Source organism: Xenopus laevis, chromosome 9_10S (assembly GCF_017654675.1).
Source record: "Xenopus laevis strain J_2021 chromosome 9_10S, Xenopus_laevis_v10.1, whole genome shotgun sequence".
In the NCBI taxonomy this organism is placed as follows: Eukaryota; Metazoa; Chordata; class Amphibia; order Anura; family Pipidae; genus Xenopus; species Xenopus laevis.
The window spans coordinates 31,631,032-31,656,497 of record NC_054388.1 but is presented as its reverse complement, the minus strand read 5'-3'; the positions used below and the strand labels follow the sequence as shown (position 1 = coordinate 31,656,497).

Here is a 25,466-nt window from a genome sequence, read left to right as displayed (position 1 = left end):
TGCAAAGAGGTTTAGAGGTTAAGGGATGGACTATATTTCATGGCCAAACATATGTGGACAGATGAACACCACCCCTATATGTGCTTGTGAAAAATTCAATTTGAAAAACCACAGGCTTTAAATAGAAAACTACCATTCAAATGGATAGACGTTTAGCCAAAATGGGAAATACTCCGCAAATGATCAGCTCCAGGAAAACCAAAGAAGGTCTTAAGTAACCTATGAGTACTGTTACAATTAGAAGACGCCTATGGGAAGCCAAACTATTGGCAAGAAGCCCACGCAAAGCCCTATTGTTGAAAAAAAAAAGATCTGTGCTGAAGAGGTTACGATTTTGCAAACACATTGATTGGCTTAACGAGAAACAGCACAACGTTTTGTGGGCCGATGACAGCAAGTTTGTTCTTTTTGTGTCCAAGGGCCACAGTTTGTCAGACGACCCCCAAACACTGATTCAAGCAACAGTACAGTGTGAAGACAGTGAGGCATGGTGGCGCAAGTATCATGATTTGGGTGTGTTTTTCTTACTTCATATGGTATGGGATCATGGATCCCATACACCTAAATGCTTGAAGAGGTTATGTTGCGTTTTGCCCTTAAAATAATCAACATCCCCAGGTTCCAGACCAACAAGATTGACGTTATGCAATGGTCAGCCCAATACCCATAATCCAATAGGGGTGACATCAAAAATGCTGAATGTAACCGGTGCCAGAAGTTTGTGGACTCCATGTAACACAGATGTGCAGCAGTTCTTAGAAACACTGCTTATACAACTAAATATTAGTTCAGTGATTCCAAGGAAAGCAAAACAGTGAAACATTTTTCAGTTAATACAGTAAATAAGTTTGTAAAGAAGACAGTGAGAAAACATATATATGGACTATATTATATGGCAAAAAAAAAAAAAGCCCATTGATTCTGTGTGTTTGGTGACTTTTTGCCATTTCGTTAATTTTTGGAGAAGTGGAATGGGTTAGAGTCACCCATCACTAATAATCAACACAACATCTCGAACCTGAAAGGGCCCATTGGGTCCCAACAGGCCTAGACTGGAAATTTGTAGATTCTGGCAAATCCCAGAGGGACTGCTGTAAAGTGCCATGAACAGTTACTATTTAGTGGGCCTGGAGGCTGTTTGGGCCTCTGTGTATTTGACGTACTTGAAAAGCACTTGAGCAGAACTACATTCTCTCCGAATTAGTTAATTTGTAGTCCAGCCCATTAGTGACATATTGATTTAAGGACTCAAGAAAGCCTTATATTTTGGACCTGACATACCAATCCCCGGACTATGCCCTAAGGATTCGGAAACCCTCAATCAGCAGATTACACGAGTAAAGATAACGGGAGGGCACAGCTGCGTTTCCCAAGGGGAAGATCCCACAACCAGATGGGCTTCCCATTGTATGGTATAAGGCAAACCAAGATATAGAGGTTTCCAGACTCTACTCAATTTAATACCATCCAACTAAAGGCACACTTATCAGACATCGCAAGACTGGCCACTATCTTTAATTCTCAAGACCGGAAACCCCCAGAATTGTGCAAATCATATCAACCAATTTTGCTTCTTCTCAGACATTAAGGTGCTGGTCAATAGACTCAAACAGGTTATTGAACACAATCCACCCTGATCAGACAGGGTTCATACCTAATAGGGCCAAAGACATTAGCATCTGAAGTCCATTTACGAACATCTGGGCCACCCATGGTGTCACGGTGGGAAAAGGCCCTTTCAGACCGTCAAGATGCCCTTACCTCTGGCACCATACAGGCTGGGTGTCCGGTATACAAAAGGGGGTGAAAGCAGAGGGCCACAATACTGGTAAATGCAGAGCGATCACAGGAACTTTGTTTGACTAGGGGCACTAGGCAAGGTTGCCAGTTGACTCCCCTCTTCTTTGCTGTGGCCATCATAATTCACAATAACCCTGAAATGGTGGTATTTAAGACTACAGAGGTTGGCAGAGATCTTGCATTAAGCATAGGATAAGCTTCAACAGAGATCCACAATGGGTACACTCTTTCACTTACCTTGGTATAGTAATACACAGAGTGCCAATGAAATTTATACTGTAGAACTGAACTTAGCCCTGATTGTTAGATCCCTTAAAATAACATTTCAACACTGGTCAAGCCTTTACCTTCCAGACCACCCCAATAACCTTAAAATGATTTTCTTGCCAAAATTCCCATGTGTGTTCTACAATGCGTTAGCTGTGCCAACCGAAAAATTATTCAAAGAACTGGACGCTTGTGTAGAGAGTTCATATGAGCTGAGAAACCACCTCGAAATATTTCAACTAGCAGCAGGCAGATTATCTATAGACTTAAAAGGTTGAACTTGGATGGACCGTTGCCTTTTTTTTTTAACCTAACTTACTAGGTTACTATATAATATGCCAGTGCTCCAAACTCCGGTAAAGAAAGGGGGCTTCTTAACCCTTTCTAACTTTATAGTATATTTTTATGCAAGTCAATTAGTGTATCCATGTCAGTGGCTTAACCCAGTTCCCAATAAAAGGCTACAGTATTGGGAGGCCGTGTATCCACTATGAAAACAGTAAAACAAATCTTTGCGATAAAGATATGGACTGCCTACCAAAAAGCAGCTAGATGGTCCAAACTGACCCCACTCTAGGGCAATACCCTTGCACAGTTCATCTCCCTACCTGACACTAGTTTATGGGCTGCAACAGCAGTGAAAACCCTCATCCTGGACAACCTGGGGCACTCAAACAATTCCCCTGAGTAAAAGAGGAATTTTGGATGCAGAACCATATGTTTTTCAGATTCCTCCAACTAAGACACACATTTCAGGCCCAATTCCCAGAGGAAGCCCTTACTATCAAAGAATGTACTCAAGCGTTACCTCCGTAGGCCAGACCTTTCCAAAGCCCTCAGCTGGTTTTATGCTATTATACTGCAAGGGAACTTTAACCCAGTTAAACATATTGGTCTCAAATGAGCCCAGGGCCACCCATGGGCTCATTTAGATTTCTATTGATTTTTAATTAAAGAAAAACTTAAAAAAGTACTGCTAAGGTTCCACATCAAGAATATGCAGTGCAGTTTTGGTTTGCAGCAAAATTCTGCTAAAAAAAAAAAAAAGCAACTACAATTTAGAGCACTGCAGCTGCAAACTGTTTTTTTTATATTTAATTTTGAAATCTAACATGGGGCTAGACAGTTTCCCAGGTGCCCTCAGTCGTGTGACTTGTGCTCTGATACTGCTTTACTGCTGCACCGCAGGTTGCAGTAATTTCAACCTCCCCCCTAGCAGCCCATCAGCAGAACAATGGGAGGGTAACCAGATAACAGCTCCCTGGTAGATACAAGAACAGCACTCATAAAAATGTCCCACTGCAACTCAGTTACACCGAGTAGGAGAAACAATAGTAACCACATTACAAGCAGTCTTTTTTTTTTTTAAATGTTTACTTAAAAATTCAAACATAACTGAATGTAAGAAATTAATATACAATACGGGCTAGTCAAAGAATCACAAAACATTTGTTTCCAGCCCTCAACATAAGAGAAAGACAAAACATTTATGAGATTCATACCAGTATATTAATGAACATCAAAATTAAAGCAACTTGTGGTCAGTGTAACATTTTGCATAAAACTGACCACTAAAAGTGGCGAGGATAATTGCCAATAGAGGACTGCTGTAGGGGCCCGCCACGGCCAGCCGGCCCTGCCGTCTGACTCACTAGGTGAGAAAGGGATGGACCACTCTGGATTAATGTGTCCAAGGCCTTCTGAACACAGGGGTTGTCAAAGTTTATGCCTGAGGATCCTCCAGGCCTTTGGTTAGGAACATTAACAGGTACTTGAGGGCGAATCTGATGCTGACTATAAATACCCTGAACTTGTGAAGGTGGGCCAGACCTGGGTGCTGTGCCTCGTATAGGTCCTGAAGGACCTCCGGGCCCCATGGGTGGTGGAAGTGGATTTGTAGCAGGTTGAGGTCTTTGTGCAGATGAAGCCATAGCAGAAGTGTTTATCTGACCTGGACGCTGTTGCACATTAGGCAGATTTCCAAAGCTCTGATTGGGGCCAGGACCAGATGCAGGTGAAGAACTGGCTGGGCTGTTAGTGGATGCACCAATTGCAGCTCCACTGTTAAAGAGACTGAGGATTTTTGCTTGAAGCTCTTGCTGTGAGGTATTAACAGATTGCCCAGCTGGAGAAGCAGAAGATATGGTCTGTGTCAACTGCAGAGCTGGATTATTTGTTGGGCCAGTGGTTTGGTTATTAAGGGATAATACTGGAACAGCTCCCATTGATGGTCTTGCAAGTTGTGCTGTAAAATATGAATATGAAGTGTGTTATATAAGCAAGTAGGTGCAATTATTTCCACCAAAAGATAAATCTTTGTCCCATGTTACTTACATGGCAAGGAAGCAGATGGTGCGCCAAGTAATCTTTCTTTTTTGTCACGTAGATAGTGGAGAACCTTATCGATCTCTTCTACAGTTACATATCTATTATCAGCAAGCAGTCCAAGAAGAGCCTGTATGCTTGGTGGTGCTGCACCCCTTACAAGCTCATCCGCAAGTAGAGCGCGCTCCCTAAGAATGGCATCAGCAGACATTTTTGCTGCCTGACGGGCAATGTCCTCACGCTCCTTGTCTCGAGTTTCTGATTTGAATCGTTCATAGTTTCTGGCAATCAACACCATAGCATCAGCAAGAGGCATGTTTCGGTGTTCTGCAATACAAGACAATATACTCTTATCAATTGCAGCACAACTTTGTAGTGTATTGAAATACTCTATTGTTTTGTTTCAGTCGTGTAGATATTGCTTGTTTTGAGGGGACTGTCCTCGGTTGGCTTTAACAATCTTCAAACTTAGCACCATACAATATCATGAGGCAGGTCCAGCTCCTGTGTTCAGTTTATATATCCCCAACAACTTTTATAGTAACAGTGACAGGGTCAATTTCATTTTTTGGAAAATAAGGATTCTGGGCATTTTATTTTTTTTAATGGATATATCAGGGTCCCTTAATGCAGCATTTAGAGGGTGGGAATTCCATACCACTTGACATTAGCTTTGCCTAACAACCTCAATGCAGGCTGTCCTTAAGCTATTAATCACTTTCAACAGGGTACTCAATGAGGATATAAATGACACTCCATGCAATAAACTCTCTTGGTTTTCTAACAGTCAGAAAGATAATGAAGAAGCCATAAGGCTATGCCTTCTTTATCTCCACATAAGTGCCACCATTAAGACAAAAACTTGCCACTGGGGAGCAACACAAGCATGAATAATGTTCCACAAGATGCCAAATAAGGGTTCTGATTGGATATTTTGTAGGCCCTATGTGTACTGGCAACCTACAGGAGACTTTGTTTGGTAGTACACCTGGTTTTTATACAACCAAAACTTGCCTCCAAGCCAGGAATTCAAAAATAAGCTCCTGCTTTGAGGCCACTGGGAGCAACAGCCAAGGGGTTGGAGAGCAACATGTTGCTCAAGAGCTACTGCACTATAACATGCATTTTAGGGAAACGCCAGGTATTTACCTAATATGACCACGCTAGCAGTCATTTTGGTTTCATGTATGAAGTAAAATGCAGCTGACATGGTCTGGAGCGGTAAATAACCAGGCAGAATAGGTCAGCCTAAAGACTATTTCCTAAAAGTACAGTTACAGGTAAAAAAGGAGAGTTCAACGTAAGGCCTACATAACATATCCACAGCTCAATTATTAGTAATGTCCCTTTATAGGATTCAAAGACTGGCATCATAAAATAGAACATTGTAACATTCAGACAACCATCGCCTTTACGACTCTATAATCATTCCACTACATAAGTGCTAGCAAGCAATGAAGAACTTAGGCGTTGCTATCCATATAACGAATTACCTTAGCACTAGTACAAAAAACAAGAGGCAAGTAGTTTCAGATGCGGACTGTTTGAAGAACCACTGGTAGGATAAAACTAAAATAGTTTTTTTGGGGTAAAAAAAAATAAATAAATAATGATGATTTTTTTTTAAAATAAAGCTTTTTTTTTTTTTTTTTTTTAAACCCAGCTAATTAAATCACAAATTGCATATTGAATTGCAAGGAAGGTAATGAATCCATTTATGGATGCTTTGAATGGCACTTCTTGTGAGGCTTTTCTTATTTTGCTTAAACAACTTATTCTACTGTAGAGGAATCAAAGCAAAAAAGTAGTAGAGAAGTCTTCCCAGTAATCTAAAGCCTTGTGGATGCAAGTTCAGTCAGAGTCTTTATGTGTGCCATTAAATAGAATGGGGGGGGGGGGGAGAAATATGTTACAATTCTTACCTTGAGGAGTGCCAAACAAGATGTTTACAGTGCAGGAGTTATGGACCTGGTGTTGCTGGGTTATTACTAAGGCAAAAGGAGAGCCTCCTCTAGTGACATCTTCCAAAGCTTGTGTCAGGGACACCTCAGTATTCAAAAATATCAAGTCCACCATCATGCCCAAGTCACGCACCTTTCTCCCCATAGATTCTGCATATTCTCTAATGAAAGATAAAAATGAAAACTGTTTTTTTTTTTTTACAAATGAAATGCCCTTAAGCTGGCTAGAAGGGTATGCAAATCAAGGGAATAATAAATTATTTAAAAACATATTCAAATATAGAGAGAATCCAAGAAAAGCTTACTTTGACTGCTTGTTAACAACAACAACAGAGCAATCCACAGGACGTTCTGCATCCACTCTTCTCTGGATTTCATCGAAATATTGTCGGTACAACTCCTCACGTCGCCTTTCCTCGCGTTTTAAACTATCTAAAAGAAACATGATCAAAACAGCAATAGAGATGGTAAAGATAGAGATTCCAAAAGCAGTACTTATCGCCAACACTTCGTAATCAAAATCGATACATTTCCTGAGCATGTGTAAGTTTCAAATGGTCTGAATGCTTTTTGTAATAAGTTCAGTTAAGGAGTGATGCAGACAACTTTTTCTATTTAAGCTTGTCCTAATTCTACGGGACTGCATAAAACATATGCACACACTTTTAAAGGTATATAATGAAGACTGAAGTAATAGTATAGAAAAATAGTTTGTTTTAGCCTTGTAACAATAAGCTTAAGAACAAACCTTCAGGTTCCCGTAGGTGTCTATCCAATGTATCCCGGTAACGGTCCAAAAGGACGTCATCTTTCTTACGATACAAATCATCAGGACGGTACCGAGCAAGAGGGTCATCACGTCTGAGAGATATAAACAACCAGAATTTAAAACTAACAAATATTGCACCAGATAAACTAATTAATATCTTTTCTAGTATATGTAATTAGAAATAGGTTGCCAGATATACGTGTACCAATAAAAAAAAAAGTTAACTGTGAAGCACTAGAACTCTACTCACTTCTAAATTTACATGGACTGCGTTCATCATTAAACACACAGTATCATCACACACAGCCTCATAATTAAAAGAAAAAAAACATTCTAAGAATGTCCATAAGAGCTGTCCAACTGGAAGCCTATGGGCCAGAAAAATATAGAAAAGATGGAAAGCATTTGATAAGTCTTTTTTTCTGTTGAACAATCTGAAAACAAGTCAACTGTGCTTGGTAGGTTAAAAGCCTTAAATTATAAATATCTTCTGGAGGTGGCATGTGTTCCTCAAGTTAAAGTGCCCTGCCATTGATGATTGTTGCAGGAATGGGCCAATAAGCTCCGATGATTCAAGTAATCTGTACAGATATCCAATGATTTGAGGTTTCTGCTCAAAAAACGTAGTTCCCAAACCTTTTGGGGCAAAGCTCCGAAGTTTGCCCGACCCTATTTTTTCTGGTTTTTTTCTTCATAAATAAGGTCCATTCGGGAATTCGGAGTTGCTCGAAGTTTGATATTAGAAATACTGAGATAAATTAGGACTATAAATAACCCCCTTAAAGGAATTGTTCAGTGTAAAAATAAAAACTGGGTAAATAAACAGGCTGTGCAAAATAAAAAATGTTTCTAATATAGTTAGTTAGGCAAAAATGTAATGTATAAAGGCTGGAGTGATTTGATGTATAACAAGTCAGTCAGACACTACTTTCTGCTTTTCAGCTCTCTTGGTTTACACTGACTGGTTACCCTGGCTACCAGGCAGTAACCAATCAGAGACTTGAGGGGGGGGCCACATGGGTCATATCTGTTGCTTTTGAATCTGAGCTGAATGCTGAGGATCAATTACAAACTCACTGAACAGAAATGTACCATGTGGCCCCCCTTCAAGTCGCTGACTAACTCAGAGTTATAGAGCTGAAAAGCAGGAAGTTGGATTCTGGCTGTTTTATTAGACATCTGTTCACTCCAGCCTTTATATATTACATTTTTGGCTAACTAACTATATTAGAAACATTTTTTATTTTGCATAGCCTGTCTATTTACCCAGTTTTTATTTTCACTCTGAACTATTCCTTTAAAGTTAATTTGAAGGTGAAAAATCTCTGATTTTCATAGGCAAAAAGTTATGTTAAGCCAGGCCCTTTTCATTGAATTCACATAAGTGCAGACGCGAGAATTTAAGTCAAACACTTTTATTGTGAATATCAACTTCATTTCTGTTTAGTACCGAAAGGACCAGGATCAAAGAGACAATATTTTCTTTCACATATAAAGAGTGCACCTATGGATTGGGCACCTAAAAATAAACTTTCTTGGCAACAAATATTGTTTGTTTAGTACAGAACCATGAATGACAGCGGACACCTGTTTATGTTTCTGTGTAAGAACCTGCTTACATACATTAGAACTATGGTTACCCAACTGTGGGGCTGGCCCCCAGTTGTTAGAGAGCAAGTTTACAGTTTACTTTGATCAAACACCCTCCTGGAAGCCCAAACTGGAAGAAAATTCAGGTTAATAAATGTGACAACAATGCAATCAGCTATTTTTTAGGTTAGACTTCACACGGCTGTAAACTTTTATTCTTTTACAAATACATACAAACATGCATAAAGCATTAAATATTTCAAACGTGAGAGAAAAGCATTTGGAGGGCTATTTACCTACTTATCTGTTCTCATTCATCTTCTGTTTTTATTTTAACAGCCGACTTGTAACTAGGGATGCAACAAGTTCAGGCTTCAGTTTGGAATTCTGCCAAATCTGAGCATTTTTTCAGCAGGATGCGTCATAATCCAAGTTCCTGGCCCAACGGAATCTTTAAAATCACTTGACTTTTTGTCATACAAACAAGGGAATCTTGATTTTCGGTTTGGGACTTGGCTGAATCACTGGATTCAGTGCATCTCTACTTGCAGGGTTTTTTTTTTTTTTTTTTAAAAAGTCATTTAAATTAACGGTTGTGAAAAAATTTAAAGCAACAAAGTGGGCCACTTACATCTTGAATAGTCCTAGATGCATTCAGAAATAGGAAGTTAGACAAATGTTTGCATCCCTTTTTTTGTTCTATGGAATACAAATGGATGTAAACCCAAAAGATAAAAAGTTTAATTAAAATAGTTAAAAGAAACATCACAATGTCATTTACAACGCACCTGTATAGTGTATCTCTAGTGTCTCTCGGATCTCTGTATCGGTCATATAATGGATCTTTTAGGTCTCTCACATCACGGGGATCCCGAACAGATCTGGCATCCCTCACCTCTCTAGCATCACGTGGCTCACGTAGATCTCTAGATTCTCTGTAATCTCGTGCATCTCTAGCTTCTCTCAAATCCCTGGGATCACGAGTATCTCTGGAATCTCTTGAATCCCTAGAATCTCGACTTTCTCTTTGGTCTCTTCCATTCCTTGTGTCACGCCCATCCCGAAGTGACCGAGAATCTCTCCCATCTCTAGCTTCTCTGCTCTCTCTTCTGGGGCTGGTACGGAGAGGAGAGCGTTCACGTCTTGCTTCACGGTTGTCCCCATAACTGTACAAATCTCTGAAGCATCAAGAAGAGTTCAGTTAACTTAGGAAACATTAAGACCAGCAAAACTACTACTGTCTGAAACAGTCAACAAATTCCTAAAGTTATAGTGTGTCAAACGCAAGTATTTGCTCAGGGCCCACCTTCTGACGTTCTCAGGTTTTTAAGTTGTGTCTCAAGTGATTTTTTTGAACAGCACGAATGAAGTCCAAATAAAAAAAATACCTAGTTACTCATAATGTTAGAAAGAGGTTTGTTTATAAATTGCCATCACTCGAGCAGCTATACGCAACTTCACTGAAGATTTACGTGCAAAATGTTATGCTCCGATCCCCGAATAGATTTTTTTTTTTTAGGTTTAAGTTTTTTTTTTTTTGTTTTTTTTTTTTTTAAAGTTTTTAGATTTTGCCTAAAGATTTACAGCCGACGCAACACAAGATTAGAGGATTTCTTAACACAAACTTATCACAAAACCAAAACAGAATTTAATCAGTCAACTCTACTTGGACAAAATTTGACAAATAAGATCACATACAGCGATAAAATGTCAAGTAGAATGGACTTGTTTGTAAATTTCAGGAGCTGGCATGTTTTACCTCTGCAGAAGAATTAAGAGTCATGATTGCAACATCGATCTGCTTTTCCTGGTTATTGTTTTGTTACCCCTACATATTTAATATTTATTCTTTGGTTAAATGCACATACATGCAAATCTTTATTTTTATGCTGGATTAGTCATAATTTGTGAATTGCAGATGTAGTGACTGGTATGCAAAAAGTCTCAAATTCTCAAATGTAGAAATGTCCATTATTGCTCGCCAGTTTGCTTTATCTAAATTTATCTTAACTAGATAATTTTGAATTAATTTTGAGATGTAACCCTTGGTGCAAATGTGTATAAAAATACAATCTGGCACTCGCCGCAGAAACTAATGGAAATATCTGCACCTGCAACTACTCAGAAATAGGGATTTAAAAGCCTTGCCAATGTTGCCTCTTTCTATACTTTTATAGATTTTCTATGATTTATGCAGAGTGGGCTATTGTGACAATTTCCCATGATCTTTGAAATAATCCAATGGCACCTCTTCAAGTTACATTTCAGACAAAATTATACAGAAAAAAAACCAAAAAAAAAAACGAACTTTAACCATCAGTTTAACGGTGCATTTGGCGCTGGTGCCCCCCCATCAAGAGAAGAAACGAATCTGCAAATGTGCGACTGTTCAGACACGTGATGTTTTATTAGAGTGGAAGTTTTATTTGTCCTGGTCCTGAGTTACATCGTCAACCCGAGCCTGAAACGCGTTATTAGCTGATCCAAGTGAGAAGTTTAGCTTTTTTGGCGAAGTCCTGTTGTATTTATTTCATTTTGTATAGAAACGCGACTGGGTGCTTGAGAAGCCTTGCTCCAGGAAGCCCTACTTTTAGGGCTATCAGTGGGTACGTAGTACTTTACCTTCGTGATGGACTGGACCTGGTCGGAGCCTTAGACATTTTTCTTCTTTCAGCAGCCTTGTTAATATCTGAAAAGCACAATTAACCCAACTGTTCAATTACATGAAATTAAAGTTAAACATTTCATTTAAATAATTAAAAAAAAAACCAAAAAAAAAAAAACAGCTACAAGGGAGCGTAACACAGCAAAATGTTTATTAACCACCAATGGAATGGTGTGGTTTCAAAGCCACAGACTGAATTTGATGCAAAAGAAAAAGCACAAAAGAAAAATCTGCAAAATTGCAATCAAATGAAGATAAGGGTGTTTCAAAGAACAATGTGTATATTTATTTGCGGTTTAGTGCTTCAGAAATTGAACCTTCCAGATATTAGCCATCTTCTTCACAAGTGAGAAGATATGAAATTGCAAAGTCAATATTTATAAAAATAGCAGGTCATTCCACTACTTTGTGTATTTCATGTCAACTAAAACCTAGCACAATATTAAAGTGAAGATGTATCAATCTTCATTTTTTTTTTTTAGGAGCTTAAAGGCAAAGATTTTTTTACCGAAATACAAAAATATATTAATAAAAGGTTAATTACGGTAATGACAAAGCATATTGACACTATTATGGGATTCAGCTGGTGATCACCAATGCAGTTTTTATTTTGGATATTTGACGTCTGAGTGAGAGGCAATTTAAAAACTATAACAACCACAAGAGCACCATGTGACATTGCCTTTACTGTATTCTTATGAGAGACAGCAGAATTTTTAAACGAGGGCCTGCAGGTTGGATGAGAACCTCCAAGAGATTTTTGTGATGCCAACAACGATATCTCTGAAAAACCCATCTACCCATAACCCAGTAAAAATAGAATTAACATTTAATATTTGTACCTGCTCATATAGCGCTTCAAATAGAGTATTAAAGAGCCTTATAATTTACCTGCCTAAAACAATAGCCTCCATAGATAGATTGTAGCCTATTAGATATAAATATTTGGGCTGCGGAACTATTCAAACATGGACTATTTTAATAAACATATTGGATTCTTTTTGGTCTTACAGTGAGTATTTCTTCTTTACCACATTTTGACATTTTCTTATAACTTATGCCATTCTGACACAGTACACTGGCAAACAAAAGATTAGGGTTCTACTCATATTTTGTTATATACCGTCAAGTTATTAATAAATAAAAGTAAACAAATCAACTATATTCTCTCCCTTTAGCAAGAGATGATGGAAAAGCCAAGAGGTGTATGTCAATACAAGCCAAAAAGTCTAGTTTAGACAAATTAGGTAAGGTAGGTTGCTTTTTAGCCCAAAAGGTTGGTCATGAGTTTAATTTCAACAATTTCAAATGAACATAATTCTCTGAACTAATCATGAAAAATATTCTAAGAACCCTCAGAAACTGCAGCAGTGGCGCAAAGAGTCAGCAGTGTTGAGGATAAATGTTGCGCAAAAGTGGAAAATACAACATATAACTATAGTTTATCTAACAAGTTATTCTTACCTAGAATGCATAACACTGCAAGTCCTAACTAAGTGAAAAATAAAAAGAATATCTTTGGGGGGGGGGGGAGAATGAAAGACCACACCTGCTTTTCACATTGTTTTATACACTAATTTATAATATTTATGATGATTATATAACACTAGCTGGGTGGAAATTTTATATTTTACACTGGCAAAGATGGTCACATGTTAAATCACCTAGTTAATTGATTGATTCGGATACCAAGCACCAATTGGTTGGTTCAAACACTAGGTTATTTAAAGTTTGTTGAAATGGCATTGTATCATCCTTGAAAAAGGTCCTAATGAGGACCGAAACGGACTTTGAGAAGACAAAAAAAAAAAAAAGGAGGTGAAGATTTTTTACGCGGATGTGCCAGTTCTTTGAGATTCACCATGGAAATGATTCTAAGATCATCCATCACTGTTGTCTCCCGTGGACGTCCAGGTCTTTTTGCGTTGCCGAGTTCACCAGTGCTTTCTTGCTCAGGATGTACCAAACTGTAGATTTTGCCACTCCTAATATTGTAGCAATTTCTCAGATGTTTTTTTTTGTTTGTTTTTGCAGCTTGAGGATGGCTTGTTTCACCTGCATGGAGAGCTCCTTTGACCATATGTTGTCTGTTCACAGCAAGATCTTACACATACAAGCAACCCCCCCCCTCAAATCAACTCCAGGGCTTCTATATGCTCAATTGATAATGACAAAGGAATTGCCCACACCTGAAATAGCCTTTGAGTCAAAGGTCCAATTACTTTTGAGCCCGAAGTGATTGTGTTAAAAAAGTTGTTGTTGTTTCATTTAAAATTCATTGTGGTAATGTACAGAACCAAAATTAGAAAAAAGTTGTCTGTCCAAAGATTTATGGACCCAACTGTATATTCACAATAGCTGGGAAAGTGGCATCAAGTTCATATTCACATTGTTAGAATATGTTGGACATGCATGTGTTTGGATCATGTCGGCCATCATTCCTTTTTGATACAGATACTCCTTTTGTTGCAATTAGTCACACCATATAGAATGACGAAATATGTCTTGGTCAGATAGAATGGTGGGCTGCTGGGGGCAAGAGATACAATGTTTTGTGTACCAAAAATAGTTGTTTGCCTTCTCTTGGATGTAGGGACAGTCACAAAAATGTTGTGCCTAAAAAAAAATATCGAAAGTACCAGGCGACATCTCCTTGGACGACCCTGAGAAAATTCTTTCCATTTGGTCATACTGTGTAGAAGCGCATAAAGAACATTCAAACTTTCTTCTTAATGTGTAGAAACATTACTAATCGAATGAGACAGTCCAGTAACTTGTGCCTTACAGTCCCAATGTAAAAAGTAATGTTCTGGAGTACAGCACTGTTTGAAGAATACAGGAGCTCATATTTGTTCAGGCTTTCAAGATTTCTTCTGAAGAGGTGTGAGGGAGAAGTGTTTTCTTGTGGGTCAGTTCTGCAGACAGGCCACCAGATAAAGTAGTTTACATTATATCACTAGGCTCTGGGCACAGGGTTAAAGGAATAATATATTGCACCCCCCATGCACATTTTTGTCATAAGGCCAACTTAAATGATCACACACATCTGAAGAAAAATGTTTATAAACGTGTTTTAAAAAAAAACAAAAAAAACAAACAAAACACATAGCCCAGACACAGACCTTGTTCGATTGTGAAGTGATAGATTAGTGGACTTGAAGGTGGTTAACCGGTTTTTAGGAACGCAAAGGGAGTTCAAGTCACCAAATCCATCACTTCACAATGGAACTTGGCGTGGGAGAAGGTTGCATTACACTGTAATCATAAGTGGGTGGGGATCAGTCCCAGTGTGCACAGAGACTACAGTAACCCCAATCTGGGGAAATGTAAAATTGGACAAATGTGTAAAGCATTATATAAAATGAGGGAAAACTTAAAATCACGGGATGTAAAATAAACAATTTTGTGTTCCAGAAAATCTGTTAACCAACAAATTATTGCTTCACAATGGAAAAAGGTAGGGAAGGGGTTGCATTGCATTCTGAGTCTAAAGGGGCATGGGTCTCAGTGACCGCAAACATGTATAATTATTGGAATCTGTGCAATAAAAATCTATCTAATCTTAGTTTATGGAAGTGCAGATACTGTTTATGCACCTTTACATTAGCCCAACTTAATGAGCTTGTCAAGAAGAGGTGTATCTTTCCCCTTTAGGTAAGGGAATGGATTCTATGATGCCTCAATTTTCAAGTTAAATATAATAAAATGTATATAGATAATATATTCTCTAAAGAAGTTCACTCATAACAGTATGCCTTTAAATGCAATCTTGACACCTGTAGTTGAATTTTCTGAAAGATCCTTACAGCACACTGATGAGGTCACATACATAGTGATTTTCTTTTCAAGCAATTAGTTATTTGCACAATGGCAATAGATAATGGAGGAAGACATACAATGCCCCATGCTTCTAAGCACATCTCTCAGAATAGAAACACCACAATTATAGTCACAGAAAACAACCTGTAGTCAAAACAAGGCACAGGAGATCCAAAGTGGGCCCAAATCACATTCTTGACAAGGAACAATAAGAAGGACCATCATTTCTTAGATAGTCTTGGAATTTTACAGTACTTATAGGGGCTTTACAACAAAGAAATTATGATTTGAGACATTATAGACAGTACAACCAGCCATAAGATGCTCTCCATTTGTACCTTTCAATTTTAATGAACAGAGATAAATAAATTATCTTCTTTATGCTCAATCACCAAAGAACGGAAGGTTAACAGAAAGCAGGCGGAATTCTCTTTACATGCTCCTCTTGCATTAAGCATGCTGCTTAAATGTTATCAATGTTGCTGTAATTATGTTATAATGTTTGCGGATATTTGAGTTGTCCAGCAACACCATTATGGATTCAGTCCCCTTTTGCGTTGTTCAGCTCCATGTAGTTGCTCTACTTAAAAATTTCCTCATTTAAGTTGTAAAACAATTAAAATGGTAAAAATCATTTGTTGTGTAGCTGCTACGTTGAGTTTGGTAATTGCCCATTTGGAAGTTGCACATTAAAATGCTTAAGGGCCATTAAGCACAATTCAGAAGAAAGTAGAGGTTTCTTACCTAAAAAAAATTGCCTTTATACAAGTAACCATTTTCCCCGCTACATCTTTTTGTTCATATTGTACAAAACAATAGCCACTGAATATGGTGAGGGCTGGAAAAGTAATATCAGTTATGGTCAAAAACTGAACATTTCTGGCATTTAGATTTGTCGACTTAATGGAAAAAAAAAATACCCCTGCAACTGTAAGTGATTTCAAGAGTTTGAATTCAAGGGGTTTAAATTATGAGAAGGTGCGCCTTTGTGTGTCTTTATATTTGCATAAATACAACAAACGTGGTCGATGTTTAAACAGTGGTTTTATAAACAACCTAATATTGAAATAAACTAGTGAAACTGTAGAATGTACCCATAACCGATTAGTGTATAAAATGGTTCTGATCACTAATCTTTCCATATTTGGAAAATATATCTTCCATTTCTTTGTGGCTCATGTGATTTGATGGTAAATTGGCCAACAAAAACTTCTAAATCGACGGGATCATCACGATCAGATCTTTGGTGTCTTTCAGGGCTATTGCTCGTTTCTTTGGTGAGCCATAGCTTTTAAGTCCAAATGGAACTTTGCTAAACAGAAAAATGGCCATGCATATGATATTGCACCCAGCGGAATATTATCGAATATATTATGAACTAAGATATCTAAAAGTTTGTGTGTTTTAAAATATATTTTATATTGTCCACAGAAACAGCACGTTCTGCTCATACACAACTATTTATTCAGGTCCACCCCTATGCCTCAAGGTCACAAGTTTGGAACGACCCAATTTATTTAAATTTATGCTTACAATGAACTTGTTACAATCATTTATTCAACAGTTATGACAGGTGATCAGAAAACTTAAAAATGTTGGGGGAGATTTTGCAGAAGGAAAAAAATTCACACACTATGAAAGAAAAGATTGTACCAAGATTTTTTTTAAAAACGTGTTATTGATGTAACATTTTCACTTGGTACCACTTTTAAGTCAGGTTAAACACTGGAAAATTGCTTTTATGAAAATTGCATAATATGCTTGTGTGCCCAAGTCAGAGAGAAGCCATAACGTTATCAAGTTGATGCATCCGTATATGATACACAAATCAACATTTAATCCCATGTAGCATGGAAAGATTACAGACATTGCTCTGCTCCAATGCAGTAATTCACTGCAACCAACCAGGAATGATCTCTTATTTTAAAGTAAATTAGTTTCTACAGTTGCTGAAAAGCTGTAGCCAAGTTTGGCCAACTTCTCTCTAACACTGGGGGGTTGCTAAAACTATTAGCACCCACCCTAGTTTATATATCCATTTTGTTAAGGCGAATGCCACACAATGCTCTTTTTTAAAAATAGATCAAAAATTGGCACAACAGAAAATAAACTATCTGCATATGCGGATGATATGCTTTTTGTAGCCAACCCAACTACAGCGATTCCACGCATACGCTAATAGATACAATACACGATTTTGGGCCCATTTCAGGATTTCAAGCCAATTTAGACAAGTCAGAACTATTATGGTTGGGAGCCTACCCTGAGCATAATACAAAAGCAGCAGCTACTATGTTTCAGCAGACTACCTCACTTCTAAGGTATTTGGGTGTAAAAATACCAGCAGACATAACCGTTACACACTAAATATAACAGTGGCCATTGAAAAAGCATTGCAGTATTTTAAGAGCTTATTAACTATATAGGTAGACAACATTTTTAAAATGATCACCTTTCCAAGACTGCATTATAAAGTGCAAGTGCTACCATATACTAAAGACCACAGATGTAAACAGACTTAACAAAAAAACTACAATCCTTTATGAAATATAATAAAAAACCTATGATCTCATTATTGAAATTAGCACAACCTAAAAACAGTATTATAATCTAGCCAGCCAGGTGTGCATTGCCATAGATTGGATCAACAAGACCAAAACTTCACACCAAACCTTTCCTTATCCTATTTACTACACGCCCTACCCTCAGAAATCCTACAACACTGCCAAACAAATCCGCATATTTATACCACACTTAAAGCCTGGCAAATAATCAGAACTAAACTATTTGGTACATGCGAATTATCATTTTCTCCCTCTACTAAAGGTTTCCAAGATGCCAAGACAAACCCTGTTTTAAACTATGGCCTAACGATAATTGGATCAATTATTAATCCCAGTACATGCACAATATCCATTCTCAGAACTACAGTCCAAACATGGACTGCCTAAGCCACACCTTTGCATAACTACAAGTTAAAAGCTTTGTGGAGCTGGTAATTTGAGGTAATAAAACTAAAACAAGTCACTTGATATTTTAATGAAAGCAAACAAGGGACAGCTTCTTAAAGTATCCGAAGTATACGCTAGTATCAAACCAAACAGACTATAACCTTCATACAAAGGTAATAGCAAGAGCAGATCTCTCCCCAATATGCCCACATTGAGGTGGTCGATATCGACTAATCGGATCGTGGGCCCTAGGGCCCAACGATTGTATCATAATGCAGGCAATAGGGGCTGTCGGAAGAGAGACTGGATCAATTAACAGATGCGGCAACATCCAGACGGGATTTACAACTCTGCCCGATATAGATTGGGGAAGAACGCCTGAGGGCCCCACACACGCGCCAATAAGCGCCCAACTATCTGTCGGCAGCTTTTATCAGCCTGTGTATAGCCAGCTTAAGACTCCTCTACAGTGCGTATGTGTCACCTAAAATAGCACACAAGATAGGCCTACTACATACACCCAAGTGCACAAAGTGCAATCACCCAGAGGCCACATTGAAGCATGCTCTATGGCCATGCACAAAATGCAACGCTCTCTGGAACTTACGTCTTATCACAAAAGTATGTGGCATTATCGTAACTCAGACAAAGCCACTCATATTACTGGGACTATATCCTGTGCCTGCTAACATCAACAATGTAACAGGCTAGCTGACATAGTGGTATTAACCACAGTTAAGGCCATCTTGGAATTTTGGACTAACAAAACAGATCCCAACACAACGATGGCAACGTTTGAAACAAGTATTTAGGCACATCTGAGGGACAGGAAACAGCATAAATTACTAGCTCCCTTCAGATAAACTGAATGGTGGGCAGAAGCCTCTCTTAGGGGAGAACCCACATGAAAGTCCAAGAACAAAAGAAATAAGAAGAAATATAATGTAGCTCACCTTTAGGACTATGAAGGATATGGAAAAGATGGCCTCTACCCTCTTTCACCTCTTCCCTCTCACGTTCTACTTATTATTTCTCTCTGTTTATAAGGTTTTCTTTTTTGAGTGTTCAGTACCGCGCAGCTTAGATTCACGCGACTGTGTTAAATGTGATTGATGCTATTCAATGAGTGTAAGCAACAACAGCATGGATGTGGTCACAATGAACATACAATGCAAGGCTTTGTTATATTATTGAATTTATTTTATTTGAAAATACAATAAAACAGTTTATAAAAGAAAATATATAGATGAAAGTCTCCCTAGTGTATGGAGAGGCACAGTGTGGTTCTGCATGCAGAAAGTGTATTTTTGCATGGAAATAAACGTCTCATGCAAACATTCAAACTTTATACAGGAAATTGTTTTAAAATGTTTTAATTATTTTATTAAAAGTAGTCTATGGGAGATTGCCTTCCTGTAATTCTGAACTTTCTGGATAACTGTTTTCTAGATAATGGATTCCATTCCCACTTGTGCATCTGAGAAGATCGGGTATTTAATATGCCTGCATATTAGGGCTCATGAAACTCCACACAAACTTCATTATACTAGCAAAATAAAAAATAAAATTACACTTTCACATTTCACTTTCATTACAACACTATGGTGCAGATTTATCAAAGTGTGAATTTAAAACTGAGAACAATAAAACTCACTCACTTTCTATTCATATCAATGAGATTTTAAAAGAATATTTACCAAATGATTAACTCCATTGATAAATACGATTCGAAATATCCCATAGGAATGAATAGAACATGGGTTAGATTTTCTGCGGGTTAAATTTGCCCGTACAGTCAGTTTTGCTCTTCGCTATTTCCGATCTAAATACAGTTGTCAGTCTGCAATTTTAATGATAGTTAAATATACGGCCTCAGAAAAGCAATGTATTTAACATAAACATTAATCTTGCTCCTGCTGAAAGTGGTCTAAAATTATTTCAAAAATGATCAAAGCTTGAACAGATTGCTTGTAGCCAATATAAGATTTTCATTTATGTAATAGGTCCCACTGAGTGCTATACGAGGGCAGGAAAAGCAGACACTGCATTGTATCACATACTGAATTGTGCTTTAGGGACCAATCTTCGGACCCAATTATCCCAGAACCAAAAGCATACACGCGACAACCATTTGAATCCCATGGCTTCCTGCAGTATAGAATCTGCAGGGATCCTCCAGCTGTCAGAGGCCCTCCAGGTAACAGACACCACACATTTGCACAAAGCACTTTTAACCTAATTCAGTACACATTTACTTGCATTTTTTTAACCATTAAAAACATTTTTTCACAGCATGGCTAGTAGTAGGTATTTTAACCACAACAAACTACTACCGTTAAGTAAGTATTACGGTTTAGCAGTTAGGAGTAGAAAGACATTTACCAGAGAATGTGTAATTTGCAGTAGCTGAAAGGACAGCCATGACAGTTCATATGCTCTATTTTGACTGGAGCCGCATCATGGCATATACTGTGATGTTGAATGTGCATAATATTGGCAAACTGTTCTTCAGAGCATTGGCATTGGTCATTTATAATTCCATTTTGGACGTGCGCTGTTAATTTAGTAATACTAAATGCTGGCACTTTGATGATGTGAGGAATACAGATATGGTCTACTTAACACACACTACACGTAGACATTTTGCATCACCTTAGGCTTTGGATAAAGCCTTTTAGCAACTTGTGAGGAATAGGTCCCATTTCCTGTAATACTTGAGAAGTCAATGCAGAGGCTTTTTACAAATTTTTGGTTTCTTTATTTTTTTTTTATTGTGGAAAATAGAATTTTGCTTTGTTCTGACATCAGTTTTGACAAGTCCTGTCGTATTACAGGAAGGTCTGACGAATCAAACCCCTGCAACTGCCTGAAACACTCGTATAGTGGCCTTTTTGTTGATTATGTCTGGGCAATCATGGAGAGCTTTACAGTCGATGGCTTATCATAGTGTGTAAGTAACCAAACTAAAACACTGCATTTTTCTCAGCAATAGAGAAATTTTTTGTTTTTTTAAGGAGACATTTTGTGTAAAAAATGAGAATGTACCAGTCTGTTATACTCATTTAGATATAGAAGGATTGTGCTTAAAAAGTAGTATTTCAGGCTGATTTATTGAATATTTCTGCAAAAACCTGAATAATCTCTCCCTTCTCTTCCACTTCCTGCATTTCCAGGCTGTGCAGGGGAGCTGGCGACTCTCCGCTCACTGCTGTTTAGGACAGGAACCAATCAGCAGCTAGCAGGACCTGATAGGGAACTGGAGCCTGTCTGCTTGTGTGACTGTAAGGCTGTGATTGGCTGTCCCCCTCCTACTGTCCCTCTGGCAGGGACTGTTAGGACAATCCCACCCCTCATTTGAAACAGACAGGGACCATCTATAAGGAGCTTCAATAAAGGGGCGATTTTTAAAGATAATATTAATTTTTAGCACCATGTAAAAGCAACACCATATATTAGTTATAATTGCCTACAAAATTATGTTTTTTTTTTTCATTTATCCTATAGGTCTCCTTTAAAAACCCTTGTATTTTGAAATTGGAGGCATTATTATTCCCTATAGTTGTCTCATAAGCAGCAAACATGAAGTTGCTTCAATTTCCCTCATGTGGAAAGTGAAGCCCGCGACCTACAACTCCCAGAATGCACTGGAAATCCTGAGAGCCGGCGTCACGCGAACTACAACTCCCAGAATGCCCTGACGAATTCCTAGAGACTCTTTGACCCGACGACGTTTTATACGTCAGCTAAAATGTTTAGTGGGAGTCGCGATGTGAATAAAAGATTTCGGAGCAGGTCGGCGGTCATTTACACGAATTCATTAGTAAAGCTGGGCTGTAAATTCCACCTGCCCTCCTCTCTCGCGCGAATTCCAAAACTGGCGCCCTTTGATATAACTATATCCATTGGCCACCGCTTCTTACCTCAGAATGAATGCTTCTCTCTTTCCGGTATTTGATACGCTATCCTTCTTCCCTTATAAATCTCCCGCTCCACTGCAGCCGCTCGCTTCTGCCCTCACAAAGAAAAGGCCCCCGCAAACGCTAAACTGTGCGTCTGCGTCACTGTACGGCAATAGAACGCGCCTACCTCATCCACCAAAACTGAATGGCTACCGCTGGACACGTGACACGCCCTCAACAAGATACGCCCCCACGGCTGCCATCTTGTTTGCGGAAGATTTTACGCTCCCTTAATGGCCGACAATGACGTCATGATGGGTTGTTTTTTGCCATAGAGTACTTGAAAAATGAAAGAAGAGGGAGGTGGGGCGTGTCTGAGTGCCTCTTACACAGGTGTAAAAGCACCAGAAGGAGGAGCTGGGGAATTAAAAGGGAAAACATTTTACTAGGAATTTTAAAGGAGACATTTCATACCTCCCAACTGTCCCTTTTTCGGAGGGACAGTCCCTCTTTTGACAGCTCAACCCACAGTCCCTCATTTGTACTGGAAAGTCCCTCTTTTCTCTGCACTGAACAGCCAGAAAAAGAAACAAAGTTTCTCACTTAATTGGCTTTTAGCAGAGAGCCCAGAACAGCTAACAGGTGCAACTAAGATACTTTGTAACAATTTTGAGACACAAAAACACAGTTTAGATAAGGAGAAATATTTTCAACCTTTCATAACCTGCCAAATTTTGTAAAACAAACATGGTAATTAGGGGGTGTGGCCACAGAAAGGGGTGTGGTCAAAAATTGCTGCGCTACGTGCAGGAAAAAAATTTTTGTCCCTCTTTTTACTTCCAAAATGTTGGGAGGTATGGACATTTTGTGTAAAAATAAAGTACCAGTGCATTAAACTCATTTAGATATAGAAGAATTATGCATAAAAAATAGTGATTCATATTGAATATTTCTGAAAAAAACCCAGATAATCCATCCCTTCACTTCCACTTCCTGCTCGCTGAATTCCCAGGCTGCGCAGGGGAGCCGGCAGCTCTCAGCACACTGCAGTGTAGGACAGGAACCAATCAGCAGCTAGCAGGACCTAGGGTTGCTACCTTTTCTGGAAAAAAATACCAGCCTTCCTATATATATTTATCATTTTTCTCTATTAATAAAATTGGGATCAGCCCTCATTTTTACCAGCCAGGCCTGTAAAATACCGGCCAGGTCTGTAAAATACCAGCCAGGTGGCAACCCTAGCAGGACTTTATAGGGAACTGAAGCCTATCTGTGCTTGCGTGACTGCAGGGCTGTGATTGGCTGTACCCCTTCCTACTGTGCTTCTGGCAGGGACCGTTAGGACACGGGTACACCCCTCATTTGAAACAGGGACCAGAGAACATCTATAGGGAGCTCCAATAAAGGGGCTATTTTAAAGATAATTTTAGCACCATATAAAAGCAACACCATATATTACTCAGAATTTCCTACAAAAGTTTTTTTTAATTTATCTGTCTCCTTTAAGTGCATTCGAATGCTTTTTGGTGTATAGTAAGTAAAACATGATGATGATTTTAAAATTCTTTTTTTAAATAGTGCTTTCATAGATTGTGGAAATACACTTGTTATAGACCAGTAATGCTGCCACAATATCTGAGCTCTGTGAATAGCCTGTAAATTCTAGCCTTATAAATGGTGCTTAGTGATGTTAATTTTTGTCATATGACTTGTAAAATCAATAGTAAATAAAGTGCCCCCTGTTGCAAAAATGTCAACCCCCCAAAATATTTCTGTAGCCCTCGGCAACATAAGTCCCGAAGTTGACAGCTCTACCCCTCTTGTAAAATATTGATATTAGAAGCCACCAAGGTGTCCCATGATCATATACAGATCATGATAAATTGCTTATATTTTACAAAAATGGGGAACCTTATTCACAAAGTTTGATAAGTTGGCCATTTAATAAATTCAGGTTCCCAAGCTGTAATGCTTGTACTGTTATACTGTAGTCTTTTCTCTACATGTCTGCTTTATCTGCATTTGGATTGTATTATTTTATTTATTTATATAGCACCACAAGTGCTGTATTTAAGATGGCCATAGACACAAAGATCTGATCGTACAAATCCCCGATTCGTACGATTTTTGGACCGTGTGTGGAGAGTCCCGACATTTTTCGTTCCATGGAGATCGGTCCTTTGGACGATTGTCCAGGTTAAAAGATTTCTGTCAGCTGACGATTATATCTCTGGATGTATTGCCGATCTGATTTTCAGTGGGAGACTGTCACCAGCTTTGTCGGACATAAACTTTTGTACGATTGCTGTTAGGGTTGCCACCTTTTCTGGAAAAAAATACCGGCCTTCCTATATATTTATCTTTTTTCTCTATTAATAACATTGGGATCAGCCATCATTTTTACTGGGCAGGCCAGTAAAATACCGGCCAGGTGGCAACCCTAATTGCTGTTAGGGGCAGAACATGGGCTAATCTGTTCTTTTACTACTTTATATAAACTGAAGGTTAGTGGCAGGTCTGCAGATGGGGAAGTCCGATCGTTCGAGGATTCAACGATTGGTTCTTGGCCAGTTTGAGAATCTACGAGAAAGAGATTAATACAGAAATCTACGAGAAAGAGATTAATAATTGAGAATCTACGAGAAAGAGATTAATACAGAAAACAAACAGGTTTGGGGAACAAGTTCTTAGGGTAGGTTGGATTGACATCTGGACTGGGATCTAAATAGGCCATGACATTTCAATTACACAGTAGCCCAAAATACATCCCACCAGTCCATTAAATAGAGACTTTCTATGGCATCTTACTGCAGCCTCTATATCAATTGCTAGAATCCACATATTGTCAGTCTGGGCCTGATTGTAGCAACAGAAGACTAAATAATTTCGAAAAAGCGTTTGCTAAAAAGGTTCAGTAACAGTGTTGGTATGGGAGCTTGAGTTTTTAGCAGCAAAGAAGAGGAAAGTGGTTAGATACTACTGAGATAATGTGAGCAACAGTGTTAACTATTACAGTGAGTAGAGGTGAAAACCAGGAAGACCAGTTTTTGATGGTTTTCAGTAGGTTCCTGTGCCTACCTACTGACAAAACATTGACTATGTCTAGGGTTACCATCTCACCCCTTTTAACATAGGACACTTATTGAATAGACATGCTGCAAGTTGGATGCACGACTGCACACAAATCCTTGATCCATGCATCCAACTTGCAATGTGTATTTATATTTATTAACATTACAGATAAACATCACCGGTGTGGACCATAGCAACCAATCAGCAATTACATTTAGACAGTCATCTGCATGTTGAAAAACAAAAGCAAAGATCTGATTGGTTGCTGTAAGCGACATCACCAGAAATGTTTGTCTGCAATGTAAACAAATATACCCCTTATTAAATATACATGTTGCAGGTTGGACA

At 38.4% G+C, this 25,466-nt stretch overlaps 1 protein-coding gene across 1 annotated transcript; it reads right to left on the bottom strand.

Moving 5' to 3' along the window:
* Positions 1-3,422: 3,422 nt before the first annotated feature.
* ncoa5.S (nuclear receptor coactivator 5 S homeolog) lies at positions 3,423-22,155 on the bottom strand. Its single transcript, NM_001085962.1, is given in 8 exon segments — positions 3,423-4,312; positions 4,402-4,719; positions 6,315-6,514; positions 6,659-6,785; positions 7,102-7,214; positions 9,501-9,890; positions 11,335-11,401; positions 22,068-22,155. Coding segments are annotated over 7 exon segments (1,860 nt in total). The 5' UTR covers positions 11,373-11,401; positions 22,068-22,155; the 3' UTR covers positions 3,423-3,638.
* Positions 22,156-25,466: the final 3,311 nt, after the last annotated feature.